Genomic DNA, 18,089 nt, shown 5'->3' with positions numbered 1-18,089 from the left:
GAAGGCTACAAATGCCACAGCTGGAATGGATGGGTCATTCCCTTGTGCAAACAAAAAAAAGTACTGGCTCGGAGAGAGAGAGTTTGTGCAAATCTGAAATGGCATCCTGTTCCCTATGCTGTGCAGGGTTTTGGCCAAAAGTAGTGCCCTGTAAAGAGTGCCATATTGGACACAGCCTTGGTGTTTGTGGTAGCGCTGTACTGACCGGGTGAGATATGATGCAGCGCTTCCGGTTCTGGACCTGGGAGAAGACATTGCTAGGCAACAGGCAGGAGGTGGAGCTACTGAGGATCACGCCCTCTCCCACATGACTCTCCACCGCCTGGAAGACACTTCGTTTGGCCTCGATCTCCTCAAACACACACTCCTGTACACAGACACACACGTTGGTTTATCAGAGACAATGTGACAGGAAAGTTAATACATTTAACAGATTTAAGGTCATCGCAGTGGACCAACAGGGACCTTCAGTGCAACATTATGAACAAATATTAGGACATACAGAAATACAATGTAAAGACTGATGAGAACAAACATGGTGTACTTTCAAATGAAACATTTTCTGCTGGGAAAATTGTATTGTTCTATTTCACACCATTTTTATTTGGGTAAAAAAACTACTTTCCCAGCTATACGGCTGTGTCGTTAACTAAGCTATGGCATATGATATGAGATTTAATGTCTTGAGCACATAGTTATAAAGACATGTCATGACATCTTCCCACGGGGGTCAGTATGAAAAATGTATGCACTCACTAACTGTAAATCGCTCTGGATAAGAGCGTCTGCTAAATGACTAAAATGTAAAAATGTAATCTTCCTATAATACTGCCTATTTCTTAAGACTGAAATGGAATATTGTTTTCCACTGAAAACCTTCAAACATGAGGTTCCCCTTTATTTGAACAGTAAGGGGAAATGTCCAACTCCAATGATGGAAGGAATGGTGGTTTACAATATATTTCCCTCAGTACTTCTCATGGTCCCCAGTCATGAGAATGTTATGTGTACCACAAAAACCACATCGAAAAAATATATATTTGACATGATAATATCATCGCTTCTTATATATTAATAAAAGAACACTGCTTGTGCGTAGTCCTGTTTAATTCATCGCTCACCATGATAATATGCACAGACAAGTGTCTTGAAGGCCATGATGCTCCCTCCCCATGATGCTCTTTCACCTTCTAACTAAACTAACCAGCTTATATTAACTACACAATGGCTGCAGGTAATGTTCCCTCTAAACTGCGTGTGCAGGAGCGCGCAGCTCCCCCTGGACTGCCATGCAGAATAAATATCAGCCCGCGCAGAGAAGCACGACTTTGAACTTCTCAACTTTCTAGAGTTTTCCCCGTTAGTTAACACTATCAACGTTTCCCTTTACTGTGGGAATTGTGATCGAATCAACGCAATATTAGCCACTTTCAATGCAACATACTGAAACAAAACGAACAATTCAAGACTTAGTATGCAAAACTATGTATGCAAGAGATTTTGTTGTAAGCAGAAGGCATCAGAGTAGGATTCTATTGCATTGACACGCACGACTCAGCCCATACTCTACACAGACCGGTTTGGCATAACCAATCAGAGCTGTAGTAGGCCTATATGCAAATAGACCATTGCCATAAATGGATCTGTGCCATTCACTTTGAACTGGTCTGTGTTTACAGCATGAGCGGTCGTAGATGCGCTTGTTTTGAGATCAAAGCGAGAGCTGCCTGTAGCCACGTGTGCACATTTGTTCATACCCTTTGCTAGTTATTGAGTTATTAGCCCAGTTATAGATCATTTGTAGTCAGCAATGGGGGAGTGATTGCTTCCTACAAGAGCACAAAACGTTTACATTTCTAGACATCTTTGAAAAGCGAGTTGGGTAAAGAGCTTTTTTTTGTCTTAAAGGGGTAGTGTTGTATTTTGAATAAGCTAAGTAGCCAATAGGCAGAGGGTAGCATAATTTGTCTGATTCTCTGTATTAATGGTATGGGAATAATAATGCTTTTTATTTTGTAAAGTGGTTTCTTGTATCAAACAACACAGCAACATGTTCCTTGTCTGAAGGACAAGTGGATAAATGGGTTAATGTCAAGCCCCACATGTTTTTATCAAAAGTATCATGGAATGTAAGCCTACATTGAACACCACACATTGGCTGCTACTGTAGGCTGAATGATAGAACAGCTATTTCCATGTTAAAATGTTATGGGATGCATTTTCTCCATTGTTTTTTAATGGTAGGCCACTCTGGTAGGCCTACATTATGATCAAATAGCCACAGTAGCCTACTTGACCACTGTCTGAAACTGTAACTTAAAGCGGGTACAGCCTCAGTGTTCACAGTAAATGTACGCTGGAAGTTGCATAGAATTTTCACAACATTGAAGTTTGCGCTCAGCAGACCTGACATTTGCTCATTGCAGAAAAATATTTGAGGGAACATTGGGTTCAGGTCTGTATCAGGTCAGTAATGTAAGGTGGTGGTAAGGTAAGGTGCGTCTGTCAGTCACCCTTGCAATAGTTACGACGCCTTTAACAGTAGAATAATAACTTAATGACAAAGTTGAACGTCACCAGATTAAACTCGTGACGCTCGCTCACATAAAGAGAGACACAAAAACCAACAATGACCAACTGAGGCGGGACACATTTTGCCTAAAGGAGAAGATATTCCTCATTTAAGTCTTAAGTGGGAAAACAATTATAAAGCCTATTGATTCAGAATGAGGTCAGCATAAATGAAGGAGTGAAGCTGGCTCTGAAGTTCGTCGGATGTGGCAGGGCTTGCAAACCATCACGGATTACGAAGGGAAACCCAACCGCGAGCTGCCTAGTAATGCGAGCCTACCAGACGAGCTAAATTCCTTCTATGCTCGCTTTGAATCATGCATGAGAGCACCAGCTGTTCCGGACGACTGTGTGATCTCACTCTCCGTAGTCGATGTGAGTAAGACTAAACAGGTCAACATTCACAAGGCCGCGGGGCCAGACTGATTACCAGGACGCATCCTCAGAGTATGCGCTGACAAGCTGGCAAGTGTCTTCACTGACATTTTCAACCTCTCCCTGACCCAGTCTGTAATACCTACATGTTTCAAGCAGACCACTATAGTCCCTGTGCCCAAGAATGCCAAGGTAACCTGTCTAAATGACTATCGCCCCGTAGCACTCACATCTGTAGTCATGAAATGCTTTGAAAAGCTAGTCATAGCTCACATCAATACCATCATCCCAGACACCCTGGACCCACTCCAACAGATCCACAGACGACGCAATTTGTATTGCACTCCACACTGCCCTCTCCCACCTGAACAAGAGGAACACCTACGTGAGAATGCTGTTCATTGACTACAGCTCAGCATTCAACACCCTAGTGCCCTTCAAACTCATCAATAAGCTCAGTACCCTGCGACTGAACACCTCCCTCTGGAACTGGATCCTGGACTTCCTGACGGGCCGTCCCCAGGTGCTGAGGGTAGGCAACACCACATCCGTCACGCTGACCCTCAACACAGGGGCCCCACAGGGGTGCGTGCTTAGTTCCCTCCTGTACTCCCTGTTCACCCACGACTGCGTGGCAGCGCACGACTCCAACACCAACATTAAGTTTGCTGACGACACAACAGTGGTTGGCCTGATCACCGAAGACGATGAGACAGCCTATAGGGAGGATGTCAGTGACCTGGCAAAGTGGTGCCAGCACAACAACCTCTCCCTCAACGTCAACAAGACAAAGGAGCTGATCGTAGACTACAGGAAACGGAGGGCCGAGCACGCCCCCATCCACATCGATGGGGCTGTAGAGGAGCGGGTCGAGAGCTTCAAGTTCCTCTGTGTCCACAACTCTAAGGAATGATCATGGTCAACACACACCAATTCAGTTGTGAAGAACGCACGACAATGCCTCTTCCCCCTCAGGAGGCTGAAAAGATTTGGAATGGGCCCCTCAGATCCTCAAAAGCTCTACAGCTGCACCATGCAGAGCATCTTGTCTGGCTGCATCACCGCTTCGTATGGCAACTGCTCGGCATCCGACCACAAGGCGCTGCAGAAGGTAGTGCATCACTGGGGCCAAGCTCCTTGCCATCCAGGACCTCTATACCAGGCAGTGTCAGAGGAAAGACCTAAAAATAGTCAAAGACTCCAATCACCCAAGTCATAGAGTGTTCTGTCTGCCACCGAACGGCAAGCGGTACCGGTGTACCAAGTCTGGAACCAACAGAACCCTGAACAGCTTCTACCCCCAAGCCATAAGACTGCTAAATAGTTAGTCCGGGGAGCTATTGCTTAACTATTTAACTATCTGCATTGACCCTTTTTGCACCAACTCTTTTCACTCATCAAATACGCTGCTGCTACTGTTTATTATCTATCCTGTTGCCTAGTCACTTCATCCCTACCTACAGTACCAGTCAAAAGTTTGGACACACCTACTCATTCAAGGGTTTTTCTTTATTTGTACTATTTTCTACATTGTAGAATAATAGTGAAGACATCAAAATTATGAAATAACACATATGGAATCATGTAGTAACCAAAAAAGTCTTAAACAAATCAAAATATATTTTAGATTTTAGATTCTTCAAAGTAGCCACCCTTTGCCTTGATGACAGCTTTGCACACTCTTGGCATTCTCTCAACCAGCTTCATGAGGTATTTACCTGGAATGCATTTCAATTAAAAGGTGTGCCTTGTTAAAAGTTAATTTGTGGAATTAATGCGTTTGAGCCAATCAGTTGTGTTGTGACAAGGTAGGGGGGGTATAGATAAGATAGCCCTATTTAGTAAAAGACCAAGTCCATATTATGGCAAGAACAACTCAAATAAGCAAAGAGAAACGACAGTCCTTCATTACTTTAAGACATGAAGGTCAGTCAATACAGACAATTTCAAGAACTTTGAACGTTTCTTCAAGTGCAGTCGCAAAAACCATCAAGCACTATGATGAAACTCGCTCTCATGAGGACAGCCACAGGAAAGGAAGACCCAGTGTTACCTCTGTTGCAGAGGATAAGTTCATTAGAGATACCAGCCTCAGAAATTGCAGCCCAAATAAATGCTTCACAGAGTTCAAGTAACAGACACATCTCAACATCAACTGTTCAGAGAAGACTGCGTGAATCAGGCCTTCATGGTCGAATTACTGCAAAGAAACCACTACTAAAGGACACCAATAATAGGAAGAGACTTGCTTGGGCCAAGAAACACGAGCAATGGACATTAGACCGGTGGAAATCTGTCCTTTGGTCTGATGAGTCCAAATGTAAGATTTTTGGTTCCAACCGCAGTGTCTTTGTGAGATGCAGAGTAGGTGAACGGATGATCGCCGCATGTGTAGTTCCCACCGTAAAGCATAGAGGAGGTGGTGTGATGGTGTGGGGGTAGTTTGCTGGTGGCACTGTCAGTGATTTATTTAGAATTCAAGGCACACTTAACCAGCATGGCTACCACAGCATTCTGCAGCGATATGCCATCCCATCTGTTTGCGCTTAGTGGGACTATCATTTGTTTTCAACAGGACAATGACCCAACACACCTCCAGGCTGTGTAAGGGCTATTTGACAAAGAAGGAGAGGGATGGAGTGCTGAATCAGATGACCTGGCCTCCACAATCACCCGACCTCAACCCAATTGAGATTGTTTGGGATGAGTTGGACCGCAGAGTGAAGGAAAAGCAGCCAACAAGTGCTCAGCATATGTGGGAACTCCTTCAAGACTGTTGGAAAAGCATTCCAGGTGAAGCTGGTTGAGAGAATGCCAAGAGTGGCTACTTTGAAGAATATAAAATATATACTTTTTTGGTTACTACATGATTCCATATGTGTTATTTCATAGTTTTGATGTCTTCACTATTCTTCTACAATGTATAAAATAGTAAAAATAAAGAAAAACCCTTGAATGAGTAGGAGTGTCCAAACTTTTGACTGGTACTGTACATGTACATAAACTCAGCAAAAAAATTAACTTTCCTTTTTCAGGACCCTGTCTTTTAAAGATAATTTGTAAAAATCCAAATAACTTCACAGATCTTCATTGTAAAGGGTTTAAACACTGTTTCCCATAATTGTTCAATGAACCATAAACAATTAATGAACATGCACCTGTGGAACGGTCGTTAAGACACTAACAGCTTACAGACGGTAGGCAAATTAAGGTCACAGTTATGAAAACTTAGGACACTAAAAGATGCCTTTCTACTGACTCTGAAAAACACCAAAAGAAAGACGCCCCGGGTCCCTGCTCATCTGCGTGAATGTGCCTTAGGCATGCTGCAAGGAGGCATGAGGACTGCAGATGTGGCCAGGGCAATAAATTACAATGTCCGTACTGTGAGGCGCCTAAGACAGCGCTACAGGGAGACAGAACGGACAGCTGATCATCCTCGCAGTGGCAGACCACGTGTAACAACACCTGCACAGGATCGGTACATCCAAACATCACACCTGCGGGACAGGTACAGGATGGCAACAACAACTGCCACAGTTACACCAAGAACACACAATCCCTCCATCAGTGCTCAGACTGTCCGCAATAGGCTGAGAGAGGCTGGACTTAAGGCTTGTAGGCCTGTTGTAAGGCAGGTCCTCACCAGACATCACCGGCAACAACGTCGCCTATGGGCACAAACCCACAGTCGCTGGACCAGACAGGACTGGCAAAAAGTGCTCTTCACTGACAATTCGCAGTTTTGTCTCACCAGGGGTGATGGTCGGATTAGCATTTATCGTTGAAGGAATGAGCGTTACACCGAGGTCTGTACTCTGGAGCGGGATCGATTTGGAGGTGGAGGGTCCGTCATGGTCTGGGGCGGTGTGTCACAGCATCATCGGACTGAGCTTGTTGTCATTGCAGGCAATCTCAATGCTGTGCGTTACAGGGAAGACATCCTCCCTCATGTGGTACCCTTCCTGCAGGCTCATCCTGACATGACCTTCCAGCATGACAATGCCACCAGCCATACTGCTCGTTCTGTGCGTGATTTCCTGCAAGACAGGAATGTCAGTGTTCTGCCATGGCCAGCGAAGAGCCCGGATCTCTGTAGCTCAACTGGTAGAGCACGGCGCTTGTAACGCCAAGGTAGTGGGTTCGATCCCCGGGACCACCCATACACAAAAATGTATGCACGCATGACTGTAAGTCGCTTTGGATAAAAGCGTCTGCTAAATGGCATATTATTTTTTATTTATTTTATCTCAATCCCATTGAGCAGGTTTGGGACCTGTTGGATCGGAGGGTGAGGGCTAGGGCCATTCCCCCCAGAAATGTCCGGGAACTTGCAGGTGCCTTGGTGGAAGAGTGGGGTAACATCTCACAGCAAGAACTGGCAAATCTGGTGCAGTCCATGAAGAGGAGATGCACTGCGGTACTTAATGCAGCTGGTGGCCACACCAGATACTGACTGTTACTTTTGATTTTGACCCCCCCTTTGTTCAGGGACACATTATTCCATTTCTGCTAGTCACATGTCTGTGGAACTTGTTCAGTTTATGTCTCAGTTGTTGAATCTTGTTATGTTCATACATGTTAAGTTTGCTGAAAATAAACGCAGTTGACAGTGAGAGGACGTTTCTTTTTATGCTGAGTTTATCTACCGGAATTACCACGTACCCCTGCACATCGACTCGGTACTGGTACTGTATATAGCCAAGTTATAGTTACTCATTGTGTATTTATTCCTCATTGTGTATTTATCCCTTGTGTTGTTATTTTTCTATAAAAAAATGTTTCTCTCTGTATTGTTGGGAAGGGCCCGTAAGTAAGCATTTCACTGTTAGTCTACACCTGTGGTTTACAAAGCATGTGACAAATACATTTGATTTGACAGTGTTTCTAAAAACAAAAACACTAGGGAAACACTGAGTGAACTGCATTCAGTGAGGAAACGTATCTGTACCAGGAAAGTGCGGTCTCAGACAGGGAAAGGAGATACTCTGAATATTTCCCAGAAGCATTTCCCTGTAACTCTCTAAAACACCCTCTATTGTTCTCCGCCACAGTATTACATGATGATTTGAATCGATACACTGTAATGATTAAACCTATGTGTAATACCATGTACCTATCTCCCATGTGCCCACTGAGCAGGCCTTCCTTTCCCTTAAAGAGAGACAGTGTTGTCTATATTGGTGTGTCGGATGGAATGTGACTCCTGTCTTTGGCTTAAAGACCACACTTCCTGGCTCGCGTGGTGTGTTTGTGAGCGTGTGTAGAGCGGGACTAAGACCAGATGAGTAACGAGATGGTTAACCACTCTGTGATGAATTCAACAGTCATGTGGACTCTCCCATACCACATCCTCCTACACCTTCAATTACAGGGAAGCTCTGATAGCCAACCTGTCTAGGTAGGGGCAAATTGGCTCTATATAGTCAAGGGATGGGCAGATCTGGTGAAGGGATGGGCAAACCTCCTTGGTATCCTAAGTGTCTCCTGGCTTTTGTTCTAGACTATTGAGATGCACCCTCAGGGCCTCTAATTTTTTTGAATTAAGAAAAATAATATATATTAACTGTTTTTGGGAACTCAGTTGGGGTCTCAACTTACTGTTGCGAGTTAGAATAGTAATACACAAGGTGCAATTTCGAAACTTGGTTGTGCATCAGCAGATTTCCTCTTGTTATATGTCACTCACTGACAGTCACTCAATTAGCCCTTGCCAGTTAAAATGTTTTAGATTGGTAAATTAGTCTAGTTAGCCAGCTATCTGAACTTGTAGTAGTCATGGCCAAATTACCGACTGGGCACATATTAAGATGGCATAAGTCATGGCAAATTGTGTAGATTTGTAGGAAATTAGCTTTTAAAACTGCAAAGAATTATCCCCACCCCATTGCAAAATGTTTAGAATTGCAGGAAATTAGCTGTAAAACAGCAACAACAACAAAGGTTATGTAAAGCAAACATATTTGTTTACCTTTTGTTAATACAATTATTTTTATGCTAACAGATCCCTCTGTATGTACAAAATGATAGTTTTTAATCCTGGCGCGGAGTTAATGTGCAGCGGCTAATTGTATAACTAATAGGCTATGTGTTTGTAGATCGACTGAGGTGAATGAAGCTACAGCAACCAATGTGATAATGGCTAGGGTAATTTTTGCTTGTTTTTGCTGTTCACCAAATGGCATTTTAGAGTTTTTAAACTCCTACGGCCCTGTGCACCCTAGGTAAGTGTTATTGCCATTCCAGCATTTTTCTCATAGATGATACTCATACCAGTCATCCTACTGTACCTGGATGAAGAAGGCTCCCTCTAGTGCCTGGCAGAGGTCATCGTGGCTGCTCAGTAGGGCTAGCTGCTCTGAGGCACTCCGATCCCCCCTCAGCATGCACTCTTCCTGCAGATCCTCAAGCTGTTTCCTAGGCCAGCAGAGAGAGGGAGAAAGGGTTAACACACATACACGCAAGCAAGTGTGCAAACATACACACATAAACCCCAAAAGCTTTTTCAATAACCCATAACTACACAGAAAACTCAGTGACCTGTGGAATATGAAGTGCCACCTTAATACATAATGAATACACTGTGATACTGTGAGACTGAACGTTGTCGGGTTGGTTTTCTAGCCAATACCAAATGCAACGGTGCATTCCCTATGCTATGGTTTCTCGGGCTTTGAATAGTGATCAAATCACTCAACGATCCAAACAGACTGTATTTCAAAGTGAATTTTTACATTTTAGTCATTTAGCAGACGCTCTTATCCAGAGCGACTTACAGTTAGTGAGTGCATAATTAATTAATAAATCATACTGGCCCTCCGTGGGAATCGAACCCACAACCCTGGCGTTGCAAGCGCCATGCTCTACCAACTGAGCTACACGGGACTAACAACTGTGCTACACCGGAAATTCAATGAAAACCTTTGAGTGTAAATAACATATCTTTCCGGTAGCTCTATGGTGAGGCCTGTGGTATGAGGGAATGAATGTGTAGTTGTTTCAGTGGTGTGTGAAAGCTTGTTTAAAAGGTAACCAGCAAGCAAGATACAGGTAACTGCCAAAATAAAAGGAAACACTTGAATAAATGAGGGATACAAAATATATTGAAAGCAGGTGCTTACACACAGGTGTGGTTCCTGAGTTAATTAAGCAATTAACATCCCATCATGCTTAGGGTAATGTATAAAAATGCCCAGTTGCCCATTATTCTGGCTACCATGGCTAGAAGAAGAGATCTCAGTAGCTAGGTTTCCATCCAATTGGTGAAACTCTGCATAAAAACAATATGTGCATTTTCCCACCAGAGATGTGTTTCCATCAAATTGATTTGTTGCGGATAAAAGGCTGTGCGTGATGATGTAGTGCACATAAAAATAACTTTTGCTGTTAAATTCCATGTACTGAATAAAAAATACAAGTTAAATGTGTTTCCATCGCATTTTCAACTCTACTGATGGTTCTCTCACAAAGAAATTGCGTTATAGCGAGTGTGCCCACTCTGGTATTGGCATGTGCACTCTAGCCAACAGCTCGACAAAAAAGCAAGATTATTTTTATTTGTCAAAACGGCAGCCAAGCATCGATGATCATGTCACTAGAATAAGACCCTCGATATTTATTGGAAAGGAGCGTCAAGCTCATCACCTTGCACTTTCACCACCCTGTGAAGTTCATCACTTATTTCATCTGTAGCCTAATAAACATAATACACTGCAGGACCACACAACATGTCATTGCGTGACTCCAAGTTTACCTCGATATAAATGGTTATTATATTAATATTTGCACATAAAAGTGCTTCCACCAACATTTGTCGCATAATACATTTTACTGACAAAAAAAGATCCCACCTTGTCTAGCGTATTTTGTTTTATCGACATTTGGAAAGTTTACCAACAAATGTTCTGTTTCAATCAGGCCTGTCATTATATTTTTTTATCTGACATGTACTTTACTCTCAAAAAGTCTGGATGGAAACCTGGTTAGTGACTTTGAAATAGGGGTCTCAAAGGATCATATGGGGTTTAAAGGGTGTGTGTGTCTCTCTCTCTGTGTGTCTCAGTAACCAGGTCTTAACCCAATTGAAGACTTATTGGAGATTGATAGAGGAATTATGATTATGACTAAAATTGTTAACCCCAATACTGATGATGACTGTGTGAACTGTGTTAGGGTTATCATTATAAACACACTAACAGAGGGGGTGAGTTAGAAACTGCTGAGACAAACATTCCAGGATGAAGGGGACTGAGAAACTGGTTAAAGGCCTCCTAAAGATGGGCGGAGCAAAGTGCCTTTGTGTGAAGTATAAAAGCTGTATATGTGTATTTTGGCGGCAGAGCTCTCCATGATTAAACATACAGATCATTCTTGCTGGTTGTGGACCTTTGTTTAATTCATGATTAAACCAGAGCCTTACACCCTCTGGGAATTATTCAGAGCATTAAGTTTGATTAATTAGAGATAGAAATTCTCGTGACAGAGATTCTGGAGTGGTGCCTGAGACCATCAACAAAACACCAAATCATGGAATTTCTTGAGGAAGAATGGGGTCGCATCCCTCCAATAGAGTTCCAGACACTTGTAGAATCTATGCCAAGGCACATTGAAGCTGTTCTGACGGCTTGTGGTGGCCCAATGCCCTATTAAGACACTTAAAGTGGAACTGACAGCGTTTTAACTACTTTGCAGATATGAAACAAACAGACAATCATAATATCAGTCAAAAATATCAAATTCCCAGTTTATGCTACAAAAACAACTTCATAAGATGTTTTCAAAATAGACGTACAGTAAGGCATTGTCAGCAGAATAGATGGATGCAGTTCAATGCATGATTAATGTAATTCACCAATACATTTCTTGGTAGTCCAAAAAAATATTGCTATCAGGTTGTAATTCACAGCTGGCCTAGTACATTGTTTGCTGCCTCCATTTAGGATGCACTGTTTCAGTTTCAATGGACAAATTTTGGACAAAAACGGACAAATGTAACTAAGGCTGGGAATGTCAATACAATCAAACTAGCAAGGGCAATGATCACAAGTCACGTGGCTAATAGGCTAGCGTATCTATTTATGTAGCAAGCTAAAAACACAGAGCCTTACGTTAGCTAGATCACTAGCTAGCTGCTAGGAGGATGTAATGTCATTGGAGAAGTGGGTGGGTGAGTGACTGACTTTTTCCCCTCATATAGTTTTTCAGTGGCTACACAGATAGAACAATGAGACAGATATTTCACCGGATATATAAATGTGAAGCATCCACTGGTAGTGAGAGAAAGCCCAGTAGCCGGCAGTGGGAGAATATGCAACGAGATGGATTTTGGCTGACATTGTGCACATTTTCTCATCGATGAAATATTTGATCTTAATACAGTTTTCTGTAACCAAAACTAGAATCTGTTATGAACAGAGTGGACTAAGTTTTGTAGACTTTACCCTTTGCCAAAGTGTAAAAAAAATTGCGTTGTTTAGGAGTACAAAGGGGTATTGAGTTATTGCACATGCGCACTTCACAGAGTAGGCGTTCCCTAACGGAAATATGCAAATGTTTGCTAGAACGTGCCAATAGGATCTCGCTAGCTTGTGCTTGGCTCTGCCCACTTCCTTGCTTGTTCTGCCCACTATGACTCATTTGTTCCCATTGGAAACGACAGGCTGTGGTCTATCTTGGGTTAGTTATACAAATCTTTGCTACACAGCTAGAGATGTAGGTGTCATTTGGTTAGCTAGCAAGAAATGCGAATTGCTTTGCTAGCTAGCTCCAGATTACATGTAAACAGCCTAACCAGCTCTGCAAGGCCGAGTAAAATGGTCAGAGTGAGATGTTCTCTCATTTGTGTCTGGAAGTAGCTAGCTAGAAGCTAGCCAACTTTAGCTAGTTAGCTTGGGTGCTTGGTTGGGACAAGCATGCATTGGCAGGCAAGCTGTAGATGGATGAGCAGGCTACTATTCCCCATCGTTTATAAGTGCAATTTTGACGGCCAACTAGCTGAAAAAGTTTGAGGGTTTATAGAATATTCCCTCGTTAGATTTGAGCTCATCTCGCTTTAGCTAGCATTAGTTGTTGATCTTGTTGTTGATGTGCATAACTGAGGGAGAGAGAGCCTACCTGTTCATGGTTGTTTGATCAATAGGACTGTAAAGTTCCCAAATGTATGAGGACTCCCGTGGTATTTACAGAAATCCAATTTTGTGACTTTTTGCGAATGCGTTCTAATGATCTAAAGTCACACTGTTGCTACTGCCTGTAAACACACAGTCCAGTTCAAATTGAATGATGGCAGGCCCGTGTGGCAAATGGCTTATTTGCATAAAGGCCTACTGAAGCTCCGATTGGCTATGGTGCACCGGCTGCGTAGACTCTGGTCCTGGACGAGACAGATGTTTTTATTAGGTTTTATTTACTGCAGTGTCTATTAATTGTCCAAACACATGGCTGCTTTCCCACTCTATATTGCTATAGAATTTGCCTTAGTATTCTAAGAATTTATGAAAACGTGAAAAGGACCATATCTAAGTGCTCGCTTGTCAGAAAATAAATAAAAAGTTGTCATATTCTTCCTGGGGGTTTATATGAACAGATTTGAATAACATTTCATGTTGCTAAAATGCTGTCAGTTCCACTTTTAGCCTTGTTCACACTGCAGGCCTTAATGCTCAAATCAGTTTTGTTTTTCAAATCCGTTTTGATCTACTGACTGTCCAAACAGCAAGTTACAAGTGACCAAATCGGATTTGTGTGTGTTCAGACAGCAGTAATTTGCTGACAAGGCTACGCTAGTTGTCATAGTAACAACAGGTGTGTGTGCAGTGGTGTAGGCTGATTGGTGGTGGTGCTTGTGCATCCTGTCGCTCAGAAGTTATGTAGCAAGCTAAGGTGACAATGCCTGCCATGGGTGTTTCCCAGTTGCTTTGAATGTTCAAAATCATAGGGGTAAGGATAACATGATCCAACTTTCAAAACAAGTCATTTTAGGCTAGCCATAGCAGTCAATTAGATAGCTATGTAGCTGTTTAGCTTTCTAGCACATTCACAAATTTCAAATCAGATATGCAAATAAATTGGATTTGAGTCACTTCAAACTGCAAATGTGAACCAGGCTTTAATACTGGTGTTTCCTTTATTTTGGCAGTTACCTGTAGAAAATAAAAGATCAAGAATGCCCCCTAAAGTCCAAAAAGGTTTATTTTATTTAACCAATGTGCAGTTGAGGAAATCTCATTATACATTGCAAAACAGTATGGTATATAGAACAAGGTTTCCAAACCCTCTCCTCTGGGACCACCAGATGTTTGACATACTTCACATATCTGTTGGGAAGTACTGGTATAGACTTGAAGCAAACAAGACATACAGTGTCTCAAACAGTTAGGATATACAGTAGCAAATAGCTATTTATTCGACTAGCAGATTGTTTGGAATATTTTTAGTGCCCAACCTCAAAGTGTCTGTATGATGCTGGATGTGAAACTCTTCTAAATGAATCATAACGGAGCATTTCTGGAATAGGCTAGTAGTCCTCTCCCTACAAATGGTGCGTTAACCCCAATGTCATGGCTAAATTCCTAACATGGCCCCATTCCATCATGGCCACCTAATAAATATATATATAACCTTTATTTAACTAGGCAAGTCAGTTAAGAACAAATTCTGATTTACAATGACGGCCTATCCCGGCGACGCTGGGCCAATTGTGCACCGCCCTATGGGACTCCCAATCACGGCCGGATTGTGATACCGGGGTCTGTAGTGACGCCTCTAGCACTAAGATGCAGTGCTTTTGACCGCTGCACCACTCATTCCTAATTGGCATATATCACTCCTCACCTCTCCACCTGTTAGCTGACGTGCAGTGCGCATTCTGGCACAAAAATGGTCCCCGCATTGGTGGTGGATGAGGTGCATTCCCCCCTTACTATGTAAAGCGCTTTGAGTAGCTCAGTTGGTAGAAATATTATTATCCAATCAACTATTCATTATTATTACAAATGTCACTCTAAGAACCTTTTCCCATCTTCCAGAACCTTGAGCTCAAAATACACTGGGTTAAAGTTACATTTTGTTACATATAATAGAAACACCACAGGGAAGAGGCCCATGTTCACCTAAAGCGCTGTGTCATCTCGTAATGTTCAACTAATCATAATTTGTCCATGTTTTCAACACAGTACACTCTATGGTTGTTGATGGGTTTGTTCATTGACTACAGCTCAGCGTTCAACACCATAGTGCCCTCAAAGCTCATCACTAAGCTAAGGACCCTGGGACTAAACACCTCCCTCTGCAACTGGATCCTGAACTTCCTGACGGGCCGCCCCCAGGTGGTAAGGGTAGGTAACAACACATCTGCCACGCTGATCCTCAACACGGGGGCCCCTCAGGGGTGCGTGCTCAGTCCCCTCCTGTACTCCCTGTTCACCCATGACTGCATGGCCAGGCACGACTCCAACACCATCATTAAGTTTGCTGACGACACAACAGTGGTAGGCCTGATTACCGACAACGATGAGACAGCCTATAGGGAGGAGGTCCGAGACCTGGCCGTGTGGTGCCAGGATAACAACCTGTCCCTCAACGTGATCAAGACAAAGGAGATGATGGTGGACTACAGGAAAAAAAAAAAGAGGACTGAGCACGCCCCCATTCTCATCGACGGGGCTGTAGTGGAACAGGTTGAGAGCTTCAAGTTCCTTGGTGTCCACATCACCAACAAACTATCATGGTCCAAACACACCAAGACAGTCGTGAAGAGGGCACGACAAAGCCTATTCCCCCTCAGGAGACTGAAAAGATTGGGCATGGGTCCTCAGATTCTAAAAAAGGTCTACAGCTGCACCATCGAGAGCATCCTGACTGGTTGCATCACTGCCTGGTATGGCAACTGCTCGGCCTCTGACCGCAAGGCACTACAGAGGGTAGTGCGTACGGCCCAGTACGTCACTGGGGCCAAGCTTCCTGCCATCCAGGACCTCTATACCAGGCGGTGTCAGAGGAAGGCCCACCCCCCTCTTTTACGCTGCTGCTACTCTGTCTATTATTTATGCATAGTCACTTTAACTCTACCCACATGTACATATTACCTCAATTACCTCGACTAGCCGGAGCCCCCGCCCATTGACTCTGCACTGGTACCCCCCTGTATATAGCCTCCATACTGTTATTTTATTTTACTGCTGCTCTTTAGTTATTTGCTTAATTTTTTTTTACTTACCACTTTAAAAAATATATTTTAAAAACTTACAAAATTGCATTGCTGGTTAAGGGCTTGTAAGTAAGCATTTCACTGTAATGTCTACACCTGTTGTATTCGGCGCATGTGGCAAATAACATTTGATCATGTTTTTTGGTGTGTCTTCGGTGTGAGTGGAAAAGAGGACAGAGGGGTATTTTGGTCATGCATGTTATGTAATAATAATAATAATATGCCATTTAGCAGACACTTTTTTCCAAAGCGACTTACAGTCATGTGTGCATACATTTTTACGTATGGGTGGTCCCGGGGATCGAACCCACTACCCTGGCATTACAAGCGCCATGCTCTACCAATTGAGCTACAGAGGACCATGTATGAGTCGATGCGGTTATGATATATTTTGGTAATGTTTCGCCTTGTTTTCCAGCACTCACCTGACCTCCTGGATGGCCCTGGCAGCCTGGCCTGGCTGGTTGTCATAGATCTTCACTCTGTAGCCCCCACTCATAAACACCATGGCCCAGGAGCGCCCAATCAGCCCACTGAAACACACACAGAACAACAGAGTCAACATTCATCAATCTTTACTGTACCCCGAGGGATATTTGGATTGCCCCGGAATGGCTACAGTGGATATAAAAAGTCTATACACCCCTGTTAAAATGCCATGTTTTTGTGATGTAAAAGAATGAGACAAAGATAAATCACGTCAGAACTTTTTCCACTGTTAATGTGACCTATAATGTGAACAATTCAATTGAAAAACAAACTGAAATCTTCGAGGAGGAAAAATGAAAAATAGAAACCTTACAATGACCTGGTTGCATAAGTGTGCACACCCTCTTATAACTGGGGATGTGGCTGTGTTCAGAATTAACCAATCACATTCAAACTCATGTTAAATAGAAGTCATTACACACCTGTCATCATTTAAAGTGACTGATTAATCACAAATAAAGTTCAGCTGTTCTAGTAGGATTTTCTTGACATTTTCTTAGTTGCATCTCAGAGAAAAAGCCATGGTGCGCAGAGAGCTTCCAAGGCATCAGAGGGATATCATTGTTGAAAGATATTAGTCAGGAGAAGGGTACAAAATAATTTCCAAAGCATTACATATACCATGGAACACAGTGAAGACAGTCATCATCAAGTGGAGAAAATATATAGCACAACAGAGACATTACCAAGAACTGGACGTCCCTCCAATTTAAAAGACGAGAACTGGTCAGGGAGGCTTCCAAGAGGCCTACAGCAACAATGGAACTGCAGGAATTTCTGTCAAGTACTGGCTGTGTGCTACATGTGACAACACTTTTTCCACCTTTAATGTGACCTATAACGTGAACAATTCAATTGAAAAACAAAAATCTTTGAGGGGGAAAAATAAACTCACAACCTGGTTGCTTAAGTGTGCACACCCTTAAAACTAATACTTTGTTGAAGCACCTTTTGATTTTATTACAGCACTGTCTTTTTGGGTAGGAGTCTATTAGCATGGCACATCTTGACGTGGCAATATTTGCCCACTCTTCTTTGCAAAAGTGCTCCAAATCTGTCCGATTGCGAGGACATCTCCTGTGCACAGCCCTCTTCAGAACACCCCAGAGATGTTCAATAGGATTCAGGTCTGGGCTCTGACTGGTCCATTCCAAAACGTTTAACTTCTTCTGGTGAAGCTATGCTTTTGTGGATTTGGATGTGTGCTTTGGGTCGTTGTCGTGCTGAAAGGTGAACTTCATCTTCAGCTTTCTAATGGACGCCTGAAGTTTGTGTGCCAGAATTGCCTGGTATTTGGAACTGTTCATAATTCCCCTCCACCCTGACTAAGGCCCCGGTTCCAGCTGAAGAAAAACAGCCTCAAAGCATGATGCTGCCACCACCATGCTTCACTCTGGGTATGGTGTTCTTTGGGCGATGTGCAGTGTTTTTGTGCCAAACATACCTT

General features: G+C 43.0%; 1 protein-coding gene across 1 annotated transcript in view; it reads right to left on the bottom strand.

Annotated features, from left to right (window-relative positions):
- LOC121536894 (lambda-crystallin) overlaps window positions 1-18,089 on the bottom strand; it is a 35,407-nt gene that overhangs the window by 14,873 nt on the left and 2,445 nt on the right. Inside the window, exons 2-4 of the mRNA XM_041844528.1 lie at window positions 16,579-16,686; window positions 9,237-9,363; window positions 206-367 (exon numbers count right to left, since the gene is read on the bottom strand). Of these exons, the coding sequence (XP_041700462.1) occupies window positions 206-367; window positions 9,237-9,363; window positions 16,579-16,686 (397 nt within the window). The remainder of the gene's footprint in view (window positions 1-205; window positions 368-9,236; window positions 9,364-16,578; window positions 16,687-18,089) is intronic.

This window comes from Coregonus clupeaformis, chromosome 23 (assembly GCF_020615455.1).
Source record: "Coregonus clupeaformis isolate EN_2021a chromosome 23, ASM2061545v1, whole genome shotgun sequence".
Classification (NCBI taxonomy): domain Eukaryota; kingdom Metazoa; phylum Chordata; class Actinopteri; order Salmoniformes; family Salmonidae; genus Coregonus; species Coregonus clupeaformis.
This window is presented reverse-complemented; position numbering and strand designations above follow the sequence as displayed.